This window comes from Nuphar pumila, chromosome 8 (genome assembly GCF_984573655.1).
Source record: "Nuphar pumila chromosome 8, dmNupPumi1.hap1.1, whole genome shotgun sequence".
In the NCBI taxonomy this organism is placed as follows: domain Eukaryota; kingdom Viridiplantae; phylum Streptophyta; class Magnoliopsida; order Nymphaeales; family Nymphaeaceae; genus Nuphar; species Nuphar pumila.
The window spans coordinates 128,124,685-128,148,158 of NC_143256.1; the positions used below are offsets into that span (position 1 = coordinate 128,124,685).

General features: G+C 35.6%; 1 protein-coding gene across 1 annotated transcript; it reads left to right on the top strand.

Moving 5' to 3' along the window:
- The first annotated feature begins 11,374 nt into the window (after positions 1–11,374).
- On the top strand, positions 11,375–23,042 carry LOC149830740 (uncharacterized). Its single transcript, XM_090015919.1, has 3 exons — positions 11,375–11,652; positions 21,922–22,069; positions 22,173–23,042. The coding sequence occupies exons 1-3, from the start codon at positions 11,533–11,535 to the stop codon at positions 22,718–22,720; spliced, it is 816 nt and encodes a 271-aa protein (XP_089872045.1). The 5' UTR covers positions 11,375–11,532; the 3' UTR covers positions 22,721–23,042.
- The last annotated feature ends 432 nt before the right edge of the window (positions 23,043–23,474 follow it).

A 23,474-nucleotide genomic window follows, 5' to 3' on the forward strand; every position in this document is an offset into this window, starting at 1 on the left:
GTAATGTCATTGCTATTAACATTATCAATAAATGTGATTTTTATTTTTGCATAATTAATAAAATTATGAGTCGTTGATTTTCAAGACTTAAAAGAGCATTTGTATACATCCTAATCGGATGATCTAAGAGCCTGCTTCTATAAAATCATGTATCTAGATCACATTTGTATGGTAAAATTTTAGAAAAAAAATATAAAAAATTATAAAAATCTTGATGCATACTAGTTTATATATTTTAGTTATTGTGGATCAAGAAAAATTGGAATATATAAACTAACAAAATATGTAAACTGGTATGAACTAAGACTTTCATAGCTTTTTTTGTAAATCTAACCCTGCAGATGCATTCGGCATGGTCTATTTGCTTGGAATTGACTATTGGATCACCGTAATCAGATCAAGAAATGTGATCTTTTATGCTTGCATATTTATGAAAATTATGAGTCATTGATTTTCAAGCCTTAAAAGATCCTTCTTAAATATTTTAATCGGATGATCAAAGAGTCTGTTTCTATAAAACCATGCATCTAGATAGCATCCGTATGATAAAATTTTAGAAAAAAAAAACTATGCACATCTCGGTGAATACAGATTACATATTTGATTGGTTTATACATTTTAGTTACCCTGAATCAAGGAACACTATGACATGTAAACTAACAAAATATGTAAACTAGTATGAACCAAGATTTTCATAGTTTTTTTTTCGCAAATCTAACCCTACAGATGCATTTGGCATGGTCCATTTGCTTGGAATCGACTATTGGATCATCGCAATCAGATCAAGAAATGTGTTTTTATGCATGCATATTTGCGAAAGTTCTAAGACATTGATTTTCAAGCCTTAAAAGATCATTCTTATCCATCATAATCGGATGATCCAAGAGTCTATTTTTATTAAACCATGCATCTAGATCGCATTCGTATGGTAAAATTTTAGAAAAAAAATAAAAAAACACTATAAAAATATCAGTTTACTTATTTGGTCGGTTTACATATTTTAGTTACCCAATATCAAGGAAAATTATAACTTGTAAACTCAAAATATGTAAACTGGTATGAACCAAGATTTTCATAGATTTTTTCGCAAATCCAACCCTGTAGATGCATTCAACGTGGTCCATTTGTTTGGAATCGACTATTGGGTCATCGTAATTGAATCGAGAAATGTATTTTTTATGCTTGTATATTTATGAAAATTCTTAGCCATTGATTTTCAAGCCTTAAAAGATCCTTATTATACATCGTAATCATATGATCCAAGAGTCTATTTCTATAAAATCATGCATCTAGATCGCATTTGTATGGTAAAATTTTAGAAAAAAAAACTATGCAAATCTCAGTGCATACCATTTTACATATTTGATTGGTTTACATATTTAGTTACCCAAAATCAAGAAAATTTTTAACATGTAAACTAGTATGAAGTAATATTTTTATAGTTTTTTTTTTCAAATCTAACCCTGCAGATGCATTCGGTGTGGTCCATTTGCTTGGAATTGACTATTGGATCATCATAATCTAATCAAGAAATGTATTTTTTATGCTTGCATATTTACAAAAATTTTGAGTCGTTAGATTTTTAAGCCTTAAAATATCCTTCTTATACATCATAATTGGATAATCCAAGAGTCTGTTTCTATCAAACCATGCATCTAGATCGTATCCATACTGTGAAATTTTAGAAAAAATAAAAAAATGTATAAAAATCTTGGTGTATACCAGTTTACATATTTGACTAGTTTACATATTTTAGTTATAGTAGATTAAGAAAAACTATAACATGTAAACTAACAAAATATATAAACTAGTATGATTCAAGATTTCCATAGGTTTTTTTTTTCAAATCTAACCCTGCATATACATTTGGCGTGGTCCATTTGCTTGGAATCGACTATTGGATCGTCATAATCAGATAAAACAAATGTGATTTTTTATGCTTGCATATTTATAAAATTTCTAAGCCATTAATTTTCAAGCCTTAAAATATCCTTCTTATATATTATAATTAGATAATCCAAGAGTGTGTTTCTATAAGATCATGCATCCAGATTGCATCCATAGGGTAAAATTTTAGAAAAAAATTAAAAAAAAACTATGAAAATCTCTGTGCATACCAGTTTACATATTTGACTAGTTTATATTTTTTTTACTAGTTTACTAGTATATATATATATATATATATATATATATATATATATATATATATATATATGTGTGTGTGTGTGTGTGTGTGTGTGTGTGTGTGTGTGTGTGTGTGTGTGTGTTGAGGAATAAGTAAATAAATAAATATATATATACAACTGTATTTATATATTTAGCTATATATAGCAAATATATTTAATTATATATTTAGCAAAACAATAAGAGGGTCACACTGATTGAGCGATGAGGGTCATGCGATCGGAGAAGCAAAACCCTCGACTCACTTTTTAAGCCAGTATGCCCGGTCAATACCATTTTGAAATCGCGCTATAAGTTCGCGCTATAAAAGCCAAAATCCTCTATGAGCGAGGGAGGGAACTAAGGACGAAATCATGAGAGGGAGCAGTCTAGTTGTGCTTCTCTTCTCAAAAAAATTAGGTTAAAGGATTTAAGGGGGCTAAAGGCATGGTGCAATAGTTGAACCTTGTGAGTATTGTGGCTTAGAGGAGGACATCAGCCAATGATCCAGCCACCTACCAGACGTGTCAGAGACTCATTTGTTATAAAGGTAAGGGCATTATATCTTTATGCAGGTGTTGGTTTCATGAAGCACACGTATAGTGCACACCCTCTGAATATATGTATGGAAATACATATATCCAGCCATGTGATTTTGCCATGGCGGATGTGGCATCTAATTGGTCCTTGGTATGTGAATAATGGGCCTGCATACATGACAGTTGGAACTCATGTCATGGGGTGTCAATCTGCCCTAAATGGGGAGATCGTAGGCAAAACTCAGATAGCCAGATCAAGCTAATAGACATGTATTATATCTGAAAAATAAATAAATAAGTACATATGCTCATGATGATATACCTGCATTTTTGTTGTTATTAATTGGATTGCCAAAGACTGATGAGGAATGTATGGATTTAAATTAACGACAACATAAAAATAAAAATAAATAGAAATGCAGGATCATGATGGGATGAATGTCAATATGCAGATTGGTCCCGTGTAACGGCGAGACCGATAGTATCTTGTACATAAACCAGATCACACCCATATGTGTGAAGACTGGACAAGTAGAAAACAAATAATAAACTGGTTTGTTAAGTAAGGAGCCGGTTTTTGTTTGATTTCATGAAATTCAAACATATTCGAGTATGCATTATTTTTTTTCTTATTTATTCTAAGAAAATCATGTCATGCATGAGATCTAGTATTATCTATTCCTTCATTTTTAGATGCAAACCATAACGGAATACGTGATTGTATATTTATAAAGTTCATTGTGATTCTTTTTATGTATTAGATTTTTGAAACAAAAGCCTTGCATGCTTACAACATAGCCAGCATTATTTAGTAAGACTATTCCTTGTGTTAGCCTTCCAAAATATATATATATATATATATATAAAGCATATAGGTCTGCACACCTCCAAGTGGTCCCTGGAAAATCACATATCAAGTTAAAATTTATGCTTATGCATCCAATGTGTTGTGGATTCACTTACAATCCCACCATAACGTTCAGCCCGGTTATATTTTTCCCCATTTGATAATGTGTTAAGATTAGTTAGCTATAGTCAAATTATGTGTAGGATTCCTTAGTAAAAGAAATGGTAGTGCCATGTAGGGTATTAATGTCATCAACAAAAGGGAAAAGAACGCTAGAGACACATGGTGCAGCATAAGCTTTAATTCATATCTTTGAATTCTTTCTTTTGTACCTGTAGTTATGCATGTATAAAGATACTTACCAAAGTTTTTAATCTTTGCATATCTAAGAAACAAGATATCTATGCCAACAAAACCTTAGGAGACATAACCAGATGAAGCTAAATCCAACTTTCCACAAATATCCAACATGCTAGAAACGTGATTTTCAAAATGGTTTAGAGTCTATGTCATCGTCCTCTTACCATGGTGAAAAGCTAGTAAAATTTTCTGTAATCAACTGCCAGGTATGCCACCGTGTGGTGGGACACGTTGTAGGTTAAAAACCAAGTGGTACTGATTGGTAGGCGTCTGCTTAAAGCCTTGCTTGTCCTGTACCAAGGTGACCAGCAAAGTACAAAATTTCGTCGATACTCAAATCTCATGGCTACAGCGGCCGCAAGGTCGCCACTGACTTGGAGCATCCCAACTTTCTGTCACAACAGGCTGGGATCAAACGATCCCAACCCCTCACTAACAGCCAGTAACCAAAAGGGGTATGTCACCCTGTCAACATTCTCAGTTGTGGCTGCCATGGATTATCGGCTCGTCTATGGCTCAGAGCAGCCCAAATACAATCTAAAGAGTATATACATACATAAAGATATACATATATGAGAAAACAAAAAAGTTTGTTACGATCTTATAAATGATAAAAGCTTGAAGTTGAGAAATCTCAATTGTATACATATTCTTGTCTATTTGTTAGTCTTAAAGAAGTATAGAAATTTGAATGGTTGGCCAACATGGTGTACGCAGACACACTTTTGCAAAAGTTGCATTTTTGTACTGTTTGTTCTTGAAATGAATGTTTATCTCATTCTCGAGTTGTGCAATGCCAAGTGTACTTGTTATTTTCCCTACAATAAAATGTGTGTTACATTTGAATTTCACCATTATGCACATATTCAAAGTAGGTCTGAAACACACAGATACACACATACATTGGTAATGGCAAAAAGCTCACTTTAGTGCACATGTTTAAATAGCACGATTATTTATCATATGCTTATGAAAAGAAAGTTATGTGTCGATAAATGTAGCGAATAAATGAGATAACCACGATATATTCTTGTTGTACATGGTTTTTGTAAGTGATTGACATACGAAGGTTGCGACCAATGTTTCAATGCATAAACCGCCTATTGCTAAATGCATATTTTTGTTATAATTGCACAAATAAGAAAAAAACTTCAAAGACATGATAGTACAAATTGAAACTGGGCATGCCAAATCCTTGTGGTGCCATATGGGCACATATGATGCTAAGTGAATTGCATATAATTGAATCATGATTGCATGTAAATGTTATGACATGTTGTTGTGCTAGTTGATATATGCTTGTTTTGCAAAAGTTTGCATAATAAAGGATAATTTTTATGCCATAATCATGTGAAAGCTCAAAACTGAGCTTGCGGTCTTGCGGGACCAATGTTGTGTCATACAAGCACTTATGAAAAGTTATACTTGAGGCATGCCATATGAGTGCATGTCAGTGGGGTACGAAACATACACCCTAACTCAGAAATAAAGTTTTAAAATACTGCAAGTATAAGTACTCGACTTAGAGTTGAGCCAAAATTTTTGAGAAAATATTGTTAGTGCCTATTGGGCATTCGATAGGTAATGTGCATAGACTGAGATCACCCCGAGTGTGGGTTGGGATTTTGGAAATCCCTTGTGGTACAATGACTTGCACACAAAAAAACAAATAAGAATGAAAACTATGCACACATAATATAACTGTGGGATTCTGGGTATACCTGAAAGACGGTGTATGTTACTGGTTTCTCGGGATATTGGGTATACCTGAAAACGATATATGTTACTGGTTTTTCAGGGCTCTGGGTACACCTGAAAGATGGTGTATGTTATTGGACCCAAGGTCTACCTTGGAGATGGTAGATGGTACAAACTCCATGGGACATTCTAGTTTTGTGAGAGCGAGGCATCTCACTCGGTCCCCAATCCTCGAAGTTAGGGGGCAGGACTACCAATGTGTCCTAGGTAGTAGATCCAAGTCTTCTACAGAATTTACAGGGTGCGTCCTAATTCTAGTTTTAGCCATTGGGGAGTACTCTCTCTGTCGTGAACCGTCCCTTTTGGACCTCCGTATGGCTAGTCATACGAGGTATTAATTAAAAAAGCACAACAAACCCCCGTATGGTCTCAGTCCGCTACGATGTCGAATGTCTGTGCGTACCCACAGAGTAATTAACAAGATAAAACATAAAGTTGGTGTATTTCTGAAAATCTTCAAGTAGTTGCATAATGTTTGATGTTACAATTGTTATAATATATTTGTGATTCATTCATGTGGTGCTTAGCTCATATATGTTTTCCTTTACATAAAAAGAATGTGATAGCTTAGATCTGAGCCATAAATATGATGTGTTGTACATTGATGTTTATATTTTATGTCAAATATCATGAAATACTTTAATTAAGTGAATTGTAAACCGACACTTGTTTAAAAGTTTGTTACTGCTTATATAAATGTGTAGCATGTATACTTGTACACATGACACTGAGAACATTCATATAAATATTATGCTTCTTACTCAGACGAGGTAGTCTCGACCCTTTTGAATTAATATTTTTAGGAAACAGATAAAGGCGAGCAATTGCGGTCGTCGCTGCGGATAGTGCCATGTGACCACATCTTCTTCGAATGTTCTGAGGAACTCTGACTTGTAATAATTTATTTAAATGTAATTTCTGACTTATAATATTTCAATGTAAGAGGTTACTATTATTGCTTCTGTATTATTATTTGTAACCCGCCCAAATAAATTGACTAAGGATTTAATAAAAACATCTCTGCTGTTGTTAGAAAAAAAATCCAAAATTTTTAGGTTAATTATTTGAGGTGTTACACCTATCATATATATATATATATATATATATATATATATATATATATATATATATATATTCAAATGGGTTTGTGCTAAACTCATTTGATGCTAAACTTAAGCTAAAGCACATTGACTATCCATCGTCGGCGTTGATGGACGGTCAATGATGGACGGTCAGCGTACAAAAAAATTTGTGTCCCAATAAAGGTTTGAGACCTTACTGTCGCTTTTAATGCGCTAGTAAAGGTCGTTTTGCCCAAAAATTGCATTTTTGATGTAATTTTTGTGTGTTGGCTGTCCATCAATGCGCGCGATGGACGGTAAACACACTTTATCTCCAATTTAACACCAATGTGGTTTAACACATATACCCATATATATATATATATATATATATATATATATATATATATATATATATATATATATATATATATATATATATATATATAGGAGAATGAAAACCTCCCTAATGGAAAACCACCCCAATAGAATTTTTTTTTTGAATTCTGACCGTACATATGTGTTCAGCAAGATTGATTTACTATAAATAGACACTTGGATCATGAATTTTGGATAGAAAATGTAAGACCTGCAAATTTTGCAAATTATTAATTGAGGAATTATTCAAATTTTGAATTATCATCTTTTTTAAAATCATTAGCTCACGTGAAACTAATGATTTCAAGGAATTTAAAACTTAAAATTGAATTCCACAATTAAAAATCTATTTAGATTTGGAGTTTTGATCTGTACCTTGGGTAGATCCGGAATGAAATATTGAAGGTGGTTGGATCTAGTATTTTGATCTGGATCTCAGGTAGATCTGAAATCCGTTAGTGAAAGTGGCTAGATTTGGTATTTGGGCCTAGACCTTGGAAGGATCTGAAATCTACTTTAAAATTGGATATGGTTTGGGTTTTTTCCAAGTAGAATTGGATCCAATCTAGATCCATAATCAAATAGGAAACTTAGATCAAGGTTTTAATTAATCATTTAAAATTTAATATTAAATAGTATATCTATTTAATACATTACTTGACAAAAAAACTAAATGTTTTCCTAAAATTTAGTCTAAGGCATTAAATAGATAATTAAACTAAATAATATATATAAAGGGATAATCGGGGTTGCCCCTCTCTAGAGGGCCTCTCCTACATTAAATGAGAGAACACCTTTGGTTGTCTCGTTTCTTGGCTTTTGTAATAAAGAGGGGAAGTGGAAAGGGTGAACCCCTCTCCCTTAAGAAATTAATAATAATAATAAGTAACTATTAAATCCACTTAATGCTTTGGAAGGGGAAGAGACACAACCAAGGATGGTGTGTATCTCCCTCTCCTTTTCATATTAATGAGATCCTTATAAATAGAGAGTCTTACAGCATCTCTCTCCGTCAGTCACACGGTTTAAGGAACTGTCATTGGAGAGAGGGGTGTTGTTGAACCTACCTTGATGCAGCCTTGATTGTGAAGGAGGGAGCTTCGATTCCATCCACTACAAGAAAAACACTAATTAGCGACGGACATATGTGATGTACAAAATCTGTCGCAAATTGACGACGGATTAGCGAGAGAAAGATATTTGTCGCTAAAATAGCGTTTATTTATGATTTTAGCGACGACAAATATTATGTCGATAATCTGTCACTACTTTGCGATGGATTAGCGATGGATTTTATTCTGTCTTCATATTCGTCACAACTTAGTGACGGATCAGCGGCAAAACTATTATGTCGCTAAGTCGTCGTCAAATAGCGACTTCTTCATCCCACGTATTAGAGACTTCTTCATCCAACCAGTTTCTAAGGTAAGGATTTTTTTTTACTTGGTGTATATGCATGGCGCTAGGGTGCACATACCTACATCTAGGTACCCATATCAGTCCTGCATATGATAAGACTGATATGGTGTGGGTGGTGGGTGTTCAAAACCCCACCAAAATGGGTTTCGGAGAATATATATATTAGTTGACCTTGGACCATTTGATCTAAATGTATTTCAACAAATCATATCACATAGCACATACATAAATCATAAAAATCATCTCTTGCTCTCATTGATGTTTCAGCAAATCTACATCACGACACTTTGTTCAGAGTGTATTGAGTCAGGCATCTAACATGACATGAAACTTGATGGTCAAGAGTTAAACCTGCGTCACACAAGCAACATGTCTATGACACACACACTCAGAGGTATGGGTGGCAAAACCTGACATGACCCGCCAACCCGCCTCTTAGGCGGGTTCGGGTTGGGCAAAAATGAACCTGTTTAATAAACGGGTCGACCCACCTAACCCGTTTATTAAACGGGTTGGGTTCGTGTTAGGGGTATGCCAACCCGGCTGACCCGTTTAATAAACGGGTTAGGTGGGCGGGCCAACCCGTCCGCCAACCCGCCGACCCACCAACCCGACCCGTCAACCCGACCCGCTAACCTGCCAACCCATTTACCCGACCCAACCAGTTTATTAAGCGGGTTGGCGGGTCGTGTCGGGTTACCCGTTTAATAAATGGGTCGGGTTCGTGTTTGCCACAGCTGAACCGTTTAATAAACGGGTCGGGTTCGAGTTGAGGTATGCTGACCCACCAACCCGCCAACCCGACCCGATTGCCACCCCTACTCAGTGGCATGTTGATGACTTTGTGAAGTATATAACTTCATGTTTTTTTTATTTGATACTCAAGAAAATAATTCTGGAACCTGATACTACCATTCTATTGATTTTTAATCTTATAGAATGCATTACTAGTTTCACTCCTCTCTTTTCAGTCTGATGTTCAAACATGCTCTATCCTATCATAAAAGTTTGAAGTTGAAACCTGTCATACTCATGCATGTGTGTCTCCGTCTGTATGTACATATTTATTTATATAGTTCTCATATCTTGTTTTTCAAGCCTCAACATGTCCAATACAAATGCCCAACACCAATCTGTCTCTAGATAACATAGTTGTGATGCAAATTAGTCAAACTTTAGTATGAAGTATGAAATAAAACACCCTCAAATTTTAAACATCTGAACTTGTTCGTACCAATATCTGGTGTGCATAGATGATTCAATAGAAGACAAAAATCCTGTGGGAATTTACCACCCATGTATGTATCCACTTATACATTTAAAAATAAATAAATAAGTGAAGAGAAGATTTGCCATTTCCTATTTATGCAAGAACGGCGGGAATCATGAAACAATACATCATTGCATTGTAGCATGCCAGTTATACGGCCTTATCCAACTGTCTATCTCAATAGAAGGGAAGAAGCATTTTCTCGTGACCCCGTGCCACCCTGCTGGTACGTTGCAGGCTAGACCCCGAGGCATGTTGTACAACTGATGGGGGTAGGCCTCAGCCCAGATTGCTTTAAAAAAAAGGTTAAAGGAGGCACACCTGGTAATTGAACACCACTGATCGGGCCTCGGCATAGCCTTTTTCGTTAGTGCGTAGGATCATAAGGATCTATATGGGCCTTAGTGTTTTAGTCATGGTTTTCACATTTTAATATAATTCTTTGTTCACGTAGTTTTACTATTTATTTCTAAAACCAGAAAAATGAACAAATTTGGTTGCCACACAAATCTGAAGTTTGGACCAAATGAGAACAGTCGTGGGTCATTCAAATCATATTCTTTAGAGAAAAACTCTCATAAGAAAAGAAAGTTTTGCCGTGAAAAAAATTGAAAAAAACGAAAGAGAGGAGGAGGTGGGTGGTGAGGAGTGTAAAAATAAATTTTCTCCACCTCTGCCATATAAGTATTTTTTTTTTTAAACTCTCACTGAAAAAGTCTCTCGTTTGGAAAGGTCGGATTGCATCACTTTTCATGCATCTTTCTCGCTTCCAAATGTGCCCTTAAAGATGTACAAAAGAGAAAAAAAAAAAAAACACATCTTTGAGATCATCATCCAGTTTATCTTGAACTGATGGTTAGGGCTCAAATTTCTTTCTTGCTTGATCGTCCAATTTTTAAGGTAGGTGTTATAGGTTGTCAAGTGCCACTATTATTGCTTGCTTAGGTATGTTATTGAATATACTATCTAAACTTTCATGAGAATGTATGATCATGTCAAGGGTAGGGACCGCCGAATGGTAAGTGCATATTTTTGGTAGATTGCATGCTAATAAAAGAAAAGTGTCATAATTACGTGAAAGCTTGAAAACGGGCCTGCGGCTCCCAAGAGCCCTTAAATAACTGAGCAGAAGCGGTTTCGGATGCTTCTATTGGTGCTACGAATTGGGGGCATTGTTTTATTATTTTTAAATTATTTTTAGTTTCAATTTGATAAAACTCCGTTAATATTTATTTTAAATGTACTTTGAATGACATTTAATTTAATGATTATTTTGGACGCTAATACCTACAACTCAGTCAAGATTTTCACCAATCTAATTTAATTATCTCTGTATAACTTATTTCAGAAAAAAATCTTGGAATTTTTGAGTAAAATTTTAGGCTGTTAGAGCCTCAAAAATTTTACGAAAATTATATGCCCTTTATTTTTTTAAAACTTATAAAAACTTATTCATGCGTTAGAATCAAATATTTCAAGAAGTCACATTTGTACGGTCGAAATATATAGAGAGAAAGAGAGGGGGGACCCGCATGCGAGGCCACGGGTACATACCGTGCTGCGTGTCCGTCTTTCACCCAATCTCTCTCTGGCCCAGAGAGACTTGAGTGTGGGCGGAGGGAGGGAGTGTGGGAAACGCTCAAAAGTAAAGCCAGAAGAAGGAGGAAGAAGAAAGAAATTATAAGGGGGACAAAATAACAGTAAAAAGAAGGAACGCACGAGCGGGTTCTTCTGAAAATGACGAGCTCACCGGATAAGGGGGAACCTGTCGACCCTGTGAAGCAAATTCCGTTGGTAAAGGACGCCGATGTCGTCGTCTCCGTGGTGCTGCCCGCTCCCCCTGGATGGCTCAAAAAGGTCGTCGAACCTTTTCTTCTTCTTCTTCTATACTCCTCCTTGCATTTCTTTCATTTTCTCACTTCTTCCCTCTTTCTCCCAATTCGTTTATGCTTTTGTTTCTTCGACCCTTTTTTTTTTTGTTTAAATCTTCCTTGCTCATTTTACAATTCGTTGAGCTAGGGTTTCTTCACCCCCCCCCCCCCTTCTGTGTTGGTGGAATCGCGTGCCCGGTGGAATCTGTGATTGCTCCTTTGTGTTTTCTTTTCTTTTTTTCCTTTTGGGGCTGCTAAGTATCTGAGTGCTATCCATATTGAATTTGTGATTGCGTGTAGGTTCGTTAAGATTTTTGCTTTCCTTTCTTGAGCTTCACTTGCCGCCTGGTGACCCTGTCACTACTCACTACACTCATTGCGTAGACAGTTGGCTGCTGCAGCAACAGTTCTGATGTTGGATGATCCCTTGTTTGAAGTCCGTTTCAACACGATCGGACGTCCCTTTAAGTTTGACCCAATGAAATGGCTTGTATTCACACGAATCCGCTTTCTTTACCTTCTCCACATACTGATAAAGTTTCATGCTTCTTGTTTCCTCGCATCTGACCTCAGTTGTTGCATATGCATCTGAACCAGTTTCCTTTTTTCCTTTTATTTTCCTTTTCTTTTTATTTTTCTTATCCATGTCTGATGCATAGGTGCTGGTAAACATTCTTAAGCTACAATGCATAGAATATGCCATAGCTATCTGTTACCTATCAAACCTAGGCGTTTCTTTTCAAGTCCAAGCGTATAACTCTCTTGTATTTTCAGCTCCAATGAGTCATCGTGCACGCTAAATTTTTGTATTAGTTGTTAGCAAGAGCCCTTGTATAATTTAGACGTTTCCAATGCCCAAAGCACAGTTATGGTCATCTAATCTTCTTCTTTTTGTTGTTGGTGTTTTTCTTTTTATTAATTTTTATCCATGTTAGAAATCTTAAGTGTGTCGTCATAATGGATAAGTTCTATGTCTGGTAATTGCTCAAATAAAAAAAGAAAATTGAATACAAAATACATAAGGTGCTTTGTTTATATGGGACAATTGTGCATTAATGTACGGCGACCTCTGAGGTTACATAATGAAACATAGAGATCCTGGAGACGTTATTTAAAAACAAAAGTTTTTTGTTTTGAAGTGTGAAAAATATGTAAGAAGATACCAAAAATATCCAAGGGGAAGCATGTACATTTTTGTTAAAAAAACTCATCTCAAGTGTGTGATATCTTTTGGATAGACATCAGAAGTTTTAATGCAAAATTTAATAGCTCTTTCATTTGGAAAGCGTACATAAGTTTTGGGATTACAGTGAAAATTGCAATGTTAGGGGTGGAAAGAAACAATAATATGATAATATATAGCATTCTAGAAAATCTCAAAAATTATGTGATATTGATGATGATAATACTAATTCATTTGGTAATTAAATATTGGAACTTGTGTCAATTACGTTTGTCATGCTCCTCATGGTAGAGGTGTCATAGAAATTGTGTTGCAGGCTTACAGCCTAGATGTTGAACTGTGGCTCCTACTTGTTTGCTCACCAAGCTAAATGATGACGATGTATGGGTAATAGCATATTCATATCACTATGCTATATCAAGGCGATATACCCATAATAGGATAGTATAGCTTGAAGAGTTAAATTTTGGTTACCATAAGTAGGATGAAAAAATCTGGGGGCAGAATCAAAGTTAAGAATAAAATACTAAATTTTTTGTCATAAAACATTTTGAAAGTAAGATTGGAAGGTTAGATATTCTTGGTGGTAGATGCTTGAAGTTGCAACAGATTAAAACAACTTATCTGTTCCAAAATCACATTTGGAGAGAAAAAAGAAGGAAATAGATGTGTGTTTTCTAAAATTCCATTTTTCATATATATAGAATGATGCAAACAAGCTAAATGAAATATGCTAAATGGGGTTTTTTATTTTCAGTTTCTGACTGTACAGATGTGATTTACCCTATTTGATTTTATAGGGATCAGCTCTTTGAGCTTTCAGTTACGACACATGGGTGGGTTTTTATAAGGTTCAAAAAATCAATGGTCCAAAATCTTTCAAAAATCAACGATCCACAATGTACCGAAATTTCATGATTAAAAATTATTATTTTATGTCAAAAAACATGATCCAAAGCATGATTCCTATCAAATAAACTATATTGAACACATCTATGAAACCTGATTGAGACATGGAACATACATCTATGATTTCTACTAGTTAGGAGCAGGTACTCCTAGAGCACCCTAGTATTACTCATACATGTATACATATATATATATATATCCTAGTCACCTGTATCGTTAAAGGTAATTTCTTGGAGAGGGTATTTCTTGGAGAGATTTTCAAAAGTTGATAAATCTCAGGAGTTTATAAAATTGAAAAAATATAAATAACAACAAAAAACCTAAGAAAATAATAATTTTTGTATTATTTTTCTTTCAAAAATATAAAAAAACATGTTTTAAAGTTTTAAAATATAAAAGAAACAAAAAAATAGCTGCAATCTTTTATATGTAATGTTGTTAGGATCTGACGATGCAAGTTGTTTTTACTCAAATATGATGTCACAGATGTGTCGAGTATGCTTGATTTAGTGGGAATTGACCCTTTTTTTATATTTACACGGAGAAACCACCCCCAGGATCAGTGACCTAGCCTCGCTAGCTTTGCCTGCCATACTTACGGTTGTTGTCCTAACAGTGTAAAACTCTAGGGGCTTAACCCTTGCCCCCAGGGACTCGCCATGCTTCGGCTTGCGCAAGGGGTGACACCCATAGGATTTGAACCTAGACCATCTGCCTAGCAGCCTAGGTCCCATCCCACTATGCCAAACCCCTTTGGGAATTGATGCTTTGGATTGTGTTTTTTCGATGCAAAACCATGTTTTTCTGATTTGGAAAATTTTGATGCATCTAACGCTACTGATTTTTCTTAACTGTAAAATTTGCTCTGGAATCCCATTACCATCATTTTATAGGTGGTAAGAATGTTTCTCACTTTAGGAGGGAACTCGGAGCCCTTAAAGTTCAATGCATTATGAGTATTCCAAGTTTTAGATATCCTCATTAATGAAAATACCTACTTACATTCTCTTCTTGAGAATGCCTACTTAAATTCTCAATTTGCAAATGAAGTTTTTTGGTTTGAGCTGTTACCATAATGAAGTTTTTTGTTTTGAGCTGTTACCATAATCGCCTTAGTTTTTATTTGAAAATCTTTGTAAAACATTTTGTTCTTTTATTATTAAAACATTTTTTTCTCTTTCTTTAGTGTTTTACAAATGATTTCAGATTTTTTTTTTCTGGTTTTTAGGAGACACAGGACAGTTTTTCTTCCATTCCCCATATCATTGAAAACCATATTTTTTTCCCTTAGATCCTTATCATAGGATTGTATCTTGACATCTATGCCAAGATGTCAAAAGAAACAGGATAAATATGTAATTAGGTCAATGTTCCACTTTCCTATATGATGCTCAACATGTGATAATTTATTGTGGATGCTAGTATACTGCCTGACTTGGGCGAGTTAATTGGTTGTTGTAATTAATGATCCATGTCAATAGAGAAGTATTTTGAGGTCAAGTATCAGGAAGGACAGGCCATCAGTGCATGGCTTTCAGAAAGAAAACTCTTGACCTCATTCATATGCATACCCATTTATCTATGTGCTTGCCCAGTTATTGTTATGTTAAGGTGTAAAAATGTGGCCATCAAGTGATCTTTTGCATAGAATCTTTTGTATTTCATTCAGATAGTTGAAGTCATTTGATCACCTGTTCAGACCTCGATTCAAACACAAGGCAGGGGCATTTAATGTACCAATTTAGCAAAGTGCATGAACATCTGGAACATCATGTAAATGCTGCCATCCAAGTGTATTTTTCTGCAATGATAAAGTTCGTGCTTTATTTTCTGTCACATGCATATTCACAGATACATTTTATGCATATCCTTTCAAGCTAAGAATAGGTGAATCTGTTTCCTTGTTTTTGAATCCATGAGATAAGCCAAGCCTGACATTGAGGAGAAAGCGAATGATAGGAAAAAAGGATAGTTGAGAGGAATTGAAGAAATAAAAAAGGGTGCCTGGTTAATGAGAAAGGCAAGAGATGCATGCCACATCTTATAGAATCTTGCTAAAATAACATTTTACTTACCATGACTGGTCATAACTAAAGATATTATTGAAGTGAGAAATACACAAATTAGGCAAGTTGGCAAGAGAAGGAGAAATAAATTTCAGATACATGTGGTGCCTCAGCTGAAAGAAGGGGGTACCTCACTAAGAAGACATTATGTTGAAAACGGCAAATGTGAGCACTGCAACATCTATGTCCTTTTTGATGCACTAGATAACTTGAAAAGACACATTACTTTACTTTTCTGCAAAACCCAAGTGCTACAACCACCTTATGGTGAAGATGCTCATGAAGCTTAGATCATAACTTGTGGAAAATTTGACCCGAACTGGCAGAAAATTGAAATAATTGATTATGACATCATTTATGGAACCTGTTTGATGTATGAAACAAGACATAGATTATGTTCCTTGTATGATGCTTTCTTTTAGCTACTCTATATTTCTAACATTGTATGGATGTGAATTTTGATGATCTTGTGTTTCTGGAAGTGAGAAATTCCCCAAAAAGAACAAAAAATTGTAACTTTTCACTCATATCTGATTGTGGAATGTCAATTCTAAGTGGTAGTTGAGTTAAAAACATAATAATAGAAAACAATAATATTAATGTAGGGCTGCTTATTAAAATATCTCATAGTGAAGTTGTAAAGTTTTTGGCAAATATGACACTATAAGAGAATTTCCAGTATGTAGAAACTGTGGTTCTCGCTTACTGTACATGAAGAGTGTCTCTTTGAAGTAGTTGCATCAAATTGGGATGTGTTTGTTTGTGGATGGAGCTAATGGATGTGTGGGGAAAAGAGAAAAAGAATTCAGTCCAATTCTCTCTCATCATTCATCAGTTAATCTTCTTTCTCTATACCAAGTTGCACTATTCGTTCCTCCAATCATAATCCTTCTCTGCCTGTCCCTATTTTTGCCTTGTGAACTTGTAATACACCCATGTAATTGGTTTTGCAGTACCAGTGATAATACTCATCTCCTGCTTGTGCATATAGTTGAACAGCCTCATCCACCTGAATTTCAAGTTAGGCAATGATAGTGATGCCTGCCTTTTGGTACTTCTTTATACTTGCCTGATCATCTTCAATGAACCTCTATCCCATATCATCTATATTAAACCGTTGAATCTTCCTCCTTTCTCCTTGCAGTTGGTTCAAAGAAAGGTTGTAAATATTGTATCGTTATCTGTATCGGTCGTGCCATATTAAGACTGTATCATAAATTTTTAATAAAAAATTCTCAAAAATCCAAAAAAATAAGAAAAATCTGAAAAAAATAGAAAATTTTCTTAAAAAATTATATCACATGAAACAATGATGAATTTTACAAAATATAACTATAAAACCATATATGAAGCATTTAGGTCTCTATGAGTTGCATAAGACATCATCAAACATCAACTAATATAGAATTATGGATAATATTGCATGCATATCTCACAAAAACAATGCAAAATGTTAATTATATTGCAATTAAGAACATGCCACAATACTCATACTTTCAAATTACGTAAACAAAAATATTGTGGCAATAGTTGCACTCGATTTTTAATCGGTTTTCACTCATTACTTGAGTGTCTTATTGCCATGCCGGATCATCAGATGTCATCTTTATTGGAGTGCGGAGCCTAATTTCTACCTTGATATAAATCTCTAGTTTTCACGAATCCAACTTGGTGGGGGGTTGTATGGGCAACGCCCTTGAAGCAATTTTTTTTTAGAGGGTAGCTTTGTAATTTTACTGAGAATAAAGATTTTTTTTATCTTAAGCCACTTGAGAGGAAAAATGATGGAAATGCACTTTACTTTAGCAAACTGCAAAATCCCTCTCCCTTGTGCATGGATCGACCCCCAACGGTATGTATTGTATTGTATCGTACAATACATATAACATTGGTTCAAAGCATTTGTACTCTGACCGGAACCAATTCTAGTTGCGGTGATTCAAAGATTCTTTTAAACATTGTAATGGATATCATTATTTTGTTGTGATATTCATTTATTACTTCAATAATTAGTTCATTTTTTTTTTTGTTATTTTAGTTTTTACTTGTGGAAGAGGGAATGCAAATCAATTGTTTTTCATGATTGAAGCCTCTGCTTAGAAACAAAAAAAAAAGCACTTTTTCTTTTAATTTTTTGGCTTAGAATTTAAATTTGTAATGGCCATAAAAGAGTCCTTATTTGGCAAGTAGAGCAGTGCAGGTTGAATTCAATAAATTGGTGCTTCTCTTGACTCAGTTGATTGGATGAATGGACCCATTCTTATCAACCTAGAAACTCCATGTTTGGCCTGGTGTCATCATGACCACCAAATTTAGTTGTGCTAATGAATCCTTGTTTTCCATGTTGGAGCCCTACATTACTTCTTAGTTCTTACATCTAGAACATTCAATGTTTTCTTGTTATTGTTTATGTCATATTTTTCTTCAAAAAACCTTGCATTCAGTTCAGTGAAGGCCTGTATTACCTAATGTCTTAGGGTGTGAGAGGGGAACTTGGTAAAGTTCATTAAAAGTAGTGCAGACTAACATCAGTTTATATATATATATATATATATATATATATATATATATATATATATATATAGAGAGAGAGAGAGAGAGAGAGAGAGAGAGAGAGAGAGTGGTAGCTACCTACCCATTTTCTGGTTAGATGCTAATGGATGCACGCCGAGCATCCATTGCGCGTGTGATGGGTGCTCAGCACACCTCCTGTGTATAAAGGGCTTTTAACAGTGCTTCAAAAGCACCGCTAAAGGCCTTTTGCCTTTAAGCGTGTGGGGGACGCACACACATCATCCATCGTGTGTGCAATGGACGATGTGTGTGGGTCCACTAGCATCTAGCCAAGTGAGTGGTACGCGTGTGGGTCCACTGTCATCGTCCCAATATGTGGGAAGAAGCACACTTCAAATTTACCAAAGTTTGAGGGGGGGTGTTAAATTATGTAATCAACCATGTAATCTAATATATATATATATATATATATATATATATATATTTGATATATATAAGGTAATACATATACATATATTAATATGTATGTATATGTATCTACTTATTATATATATCAAATATATATTTTTTCGTATTGTCTAGCCGTAGGGGTAGTTTAGTCTTTTTACACATTCTTTTTGGAATATGTTTTGTTATTTTTTCTTTTTCTTTTTAATTTTTTTATTATTTCTTTTTGTAAAAGGTAGGATGTACCTTGGAGGGGCCCACCATCTAGTCATTGGGCCCCTTCCAACAGTCACATTTGTGACCGTTGGACGGGCTCCAACGACTAGAAGTGGAGCCCCTCCAAGGCCTCCACCTCCTCTATTTAAAGGGGCTCTCCCCTTGTGTATTCTCAAGGCTTTGGGAATATTGTCCAAGCTTATTTTCTTAATGCTTATGATTCTTGTGTATGCATTTGCGCATTTGTGAGTTTGTATTGTGCTTGTGTGCACAAGTGTCTCAAGTGTTTTTGTTGTGCTTTTGTGCACGTATTTATTTCCAAGAATATTGTAATCTTGATCCTCGTATCTTGTTGGAGATACTTTTACAGTATATAGATCACATCTGTATGGTCAGAATTTTGAAAAAACACCAAAAATCCAATAAAACATCCATTGGTGAGGTTTGGGAGGGTTTTTCGTTGGGAAAACATTTTCTCAGGGCGATATGAGGTACAAACACTTCTTTTTTATCCACTTTTTTAGTATTTTTCAAGAAACTAACCTTACATATGTGACCTACATGCTTTTCTTAGTCGGAATCAGCTTTTGAAACTCCTGATTATGACAGGTAAGCGTGTTTTTATAAGGCTCAAAAATCAATGGCTTATAATGTGCAATACTTTCTCAGGTTATAAAATTGTGTTTTCTCATTGAAAAAATATGATTCAAAAGCCGGTTCCTACTATTTAGGGTATGCTCAACACATCTATGAAGTCTAATTTTATCAAAACAACCTGCCCTATGACTTTATGAAGCGACATTACCAAATATATATATATATATATATATAAAGTCGCCGCTAAAGGTTCGGCGGAACCACGCGTGCAATGGACGCTCCACGCGAGTTCGTTTTGGCCATGTTCGAAAGTGATCATGCACCTATGAGTTTCTCTCTCTCTCTCTCTCTCTCTCTCTCTCTCTATATATATATATATATATATATATATATATATATATATAATGTATTTGGAAGCCCCCTCCCCTTAGCTCTACCAAACATTGGACATGGGTGTGTAGTGTGGCCTAGTAGGGACTTCTAGGCCCCTTCCCATATATATATATATATCGGTAACATTAAATTAGTTGTGTTTAATATTAGATGGATTCAACTTTATTAAAATAACTATAATACCCTAAAAATGGTATTTTTGAAAATGCATTGTTACTTTTTGAGGTCAAGAAGGTAACTTTGATACATTCATAAAGTTTATCTTTTGAAAAAGTTGTATGACTTCAATTCCCTCCAAGCTCAAAAGACCGGTAATGCCCAAAAAAGTAACCATTATTTTAAACAATGGCATTCTTTTCAGGGTATTATAATCATTTTAATATGTTTGAATCCATCTAATATACACAACTAGTTTAATGTTAGATTAACCCTATATATACATGAGAGAGAGAGAGGGTGCTCCATGTACATCTATTTCCACCCAGTAGAAACCGTTCTGTTTTATAATTTTTTATTCTTTTTGTCATCAATCTAAACCTTCAAAGATAAACGACGTAGTGTACCAATTGTATTTTTGTCCAAAAAACTCAAAAGTATGATTTTTATCATTGAACTATATTGAATACATCTGAGGTCTGATTGAGAAGATGCAGCATAATAAACGTGGTTTTTACCATGGTTACCAGTTGAGGAAGCGGGAAGCGAGGCACTTTCAAATTTTTAGGAAGCTTGGGATAACTTAGGAGCGAATCAAGAATCGTCTCGGAAGCGACGGGGAAGCGAAAAAAGAGAAAAATATACATAAAAACAAATACAAAAAAAATTGAAAAAAATGAGGGAAGCGAGGAGGGAAGTGCTGGGAAGCGTGATGGGAAAGAGAAGCGTGCTTCCCATTAAACCATGGCACTTCCCCGTGCGTTTAGGAAGCGCGACGTTTCATGCTTCCCCACTTACCTACGTTCACCCAGAGCACTCCATCACTTGTATGTGTAGTGATTGATATCATTGTGCTACTATTTTGTCAATGCTTTTGAAGGCTTTTCTCTGGAAGTCATCTATTAATATTATCAACCAGCTTTCAATATATAGTCTGGCAAAATGTGATTTAGGTATGTTATATTTCTGCTCAATGGCCCTGCATTCAGTTCAATGAAGGTCCGTAATACTTGGGAGTCGGACTGGGGATGGACTGTGATTGAGAAAACAGTGAAAAAGACCTTTATAATGTTTTGGTCTTTCTAAAGTTTTAGCGTGAATTTCAATATTTACCTCATGGAGCATGTATTTAACTTGAAGCCACAAGCATTAGCAACTATAATTGAATCAGAGTTTCCTTTTTTCTTAAATTCTTTTTAGATAGCCAAGCTAGGGAATAGCCCTGGTTTCCTCAACTTCAAAGTTTGGATTCAGGTTGATACTTATGTTGGAAAGGCCACATAAAGCCATATTGCACCCTTCTCTAATCGGCACTCGGTAGTCCTGTAGGTGCTGCTTGTAATCTTTCTCCCTTTCTCTCAAACCATTGAGTCGTCTAGCATTGTTTTACTAGATTTCAGGATTTTGAACCCTTGAAAATAATAAAAATAAACTGTCACGCACTCCATTTTTGCTTCCATTCCTTATCCCTCTTATATGTATTTTTTAATTAAATACTTCACCAATCTCCTTATTTACAGCCATATCGTTGAGATAGGAAATAAAAAAACAGGAAACCTCCCACATGTAACATATTATCTCCTCATCTATGGCCATATCAATGTGACATAGGAAGGAAAAGAGCTGGAAAACTCACATATGCTACATATCCCTGCGCATCAACCGATTCATTTTTCTTTTCTTTTTTTTTTCTTGAATTCTGTTCACTGTTCAATTTTCTTTTATTTGCCTTTTCTCAAGTTATGTTTATTTTAATTTCTGCTGTTATTCACAGTTCACTCCTAAGAAGGGAGGAACGCCAAGGAGGAATGAGATTGTTTTTGTTTCACCAACTGGTCAGGAGATCAGGAACAAGACGCAACTGGACAAGTACCTCAAAGCGCATCCTGGGGGTCCTTCCTCGCAATTTGATTGGGGAACTGGTCTCTCTCTCTCTCTCTCTCTCTCTCTCTCTCTCTCTCTCTGTATGGGGGGGGGGGAGGTTGCTGACGCTTTACAGTAACCTGTCATCTGTTTGACAAACAGGTGATACACCTAGGCGGTCTGCAAGAATAAGTGAGAAAGCAAAGGCGGCTGAAACACCAGAACATGAGCCTCCTAAAAAGCGTGGGAGAAATTCATCAAGCTCAAAGAAGGGTACTGAGAAAAAGGAGGGTGATGGAGAAATAGAAACTCCTGACGAAGACACTGCAGTTGCTGAAGCAGACAATGAAGCTAGGAACGAAGTTGAAATGCCAGATGCAGCAGAAGGTGAGTGTGAGACTGAGAAACATGCTGATCAAGAAACTGCAACAGACAGAAATCGCATCAAGAAGGTTGATGAGGAGGAGCCAGTTGAAGGCAGTAAGGTTGATGTTGAAGAGAAGGAAGACGAGGAGAACAAGCTGCCCTCCCAGCAGGAGGAAAAAACTGATGAAAAGGTAGAGGAGTCGACAGCTAAAAAGGAAGCCAATAACAAAGTTCGACCTTCATTAACTGACCTGAATGCGGAACAGTCATCTGTGGAGAATAAGAGTGTTGTTTGTCCTGCGGCGCCTGGAGGCCACAAAGGTCATTTCACACAAAAAAGATGAAAAGACAGTCGAGAATCTGCAGGAGGACCGAGAAGTTCGTTCCTTCAGCCACGAGGACGGCCAACATACCCCAGAGGCTTTAACAGTTAGCTGCTGAAATAAATAGACCTTTTTCTTTCCAGTCTACATGTGTATTTTCTCCTTGTAATTCCCGTAGAACTTTAGTTGGTTGCATGGTTCAGGCACGCACAACCTTTGCTAGTCCTGAACCGTGCGACTGGAAGCATCTAGGTTGTAGATTTATGAAAGCATGTACTGTTATTTGGAAGCCTGGCATTTCTCATCTCTAACCTTAAAAAAATTGTGTTAACTCTTTTCCACATTTAGTTCTTCTGGGGCTTTTGAGTTGGATCTTAAGCCTCTTGGCTGCTTCAGTAAGTGATTGATCATAAGGCCGATTTGTAAAACTTTGGTAATTTGGCATACCATTGTAACTTTGTGCTATTACTCGTTTGCGTCCGTATTGCTTTAAACATCGAACTTGAAAGATGTACATCACGAACGCTGCTTGTACGGTACACCATTCGTTGCCATCGAGAAGATCAATTTGGGTTGTGTTATTCTGCACCAGAAAACGGTTGCTTAACATCCAGATTGTGTTTTTTGACTAGGCAGAACATTGTACAGAATTCTCTCTCTCTCTCCTTCAGAGATCAAATTGGGGATGCAGGTAATTATGATCAGTGGTTACATTGGGCTATTGCACCAAATGGTGCGTTTCACACTCACAAAGTGTATAGATCGTTGCTCCCCC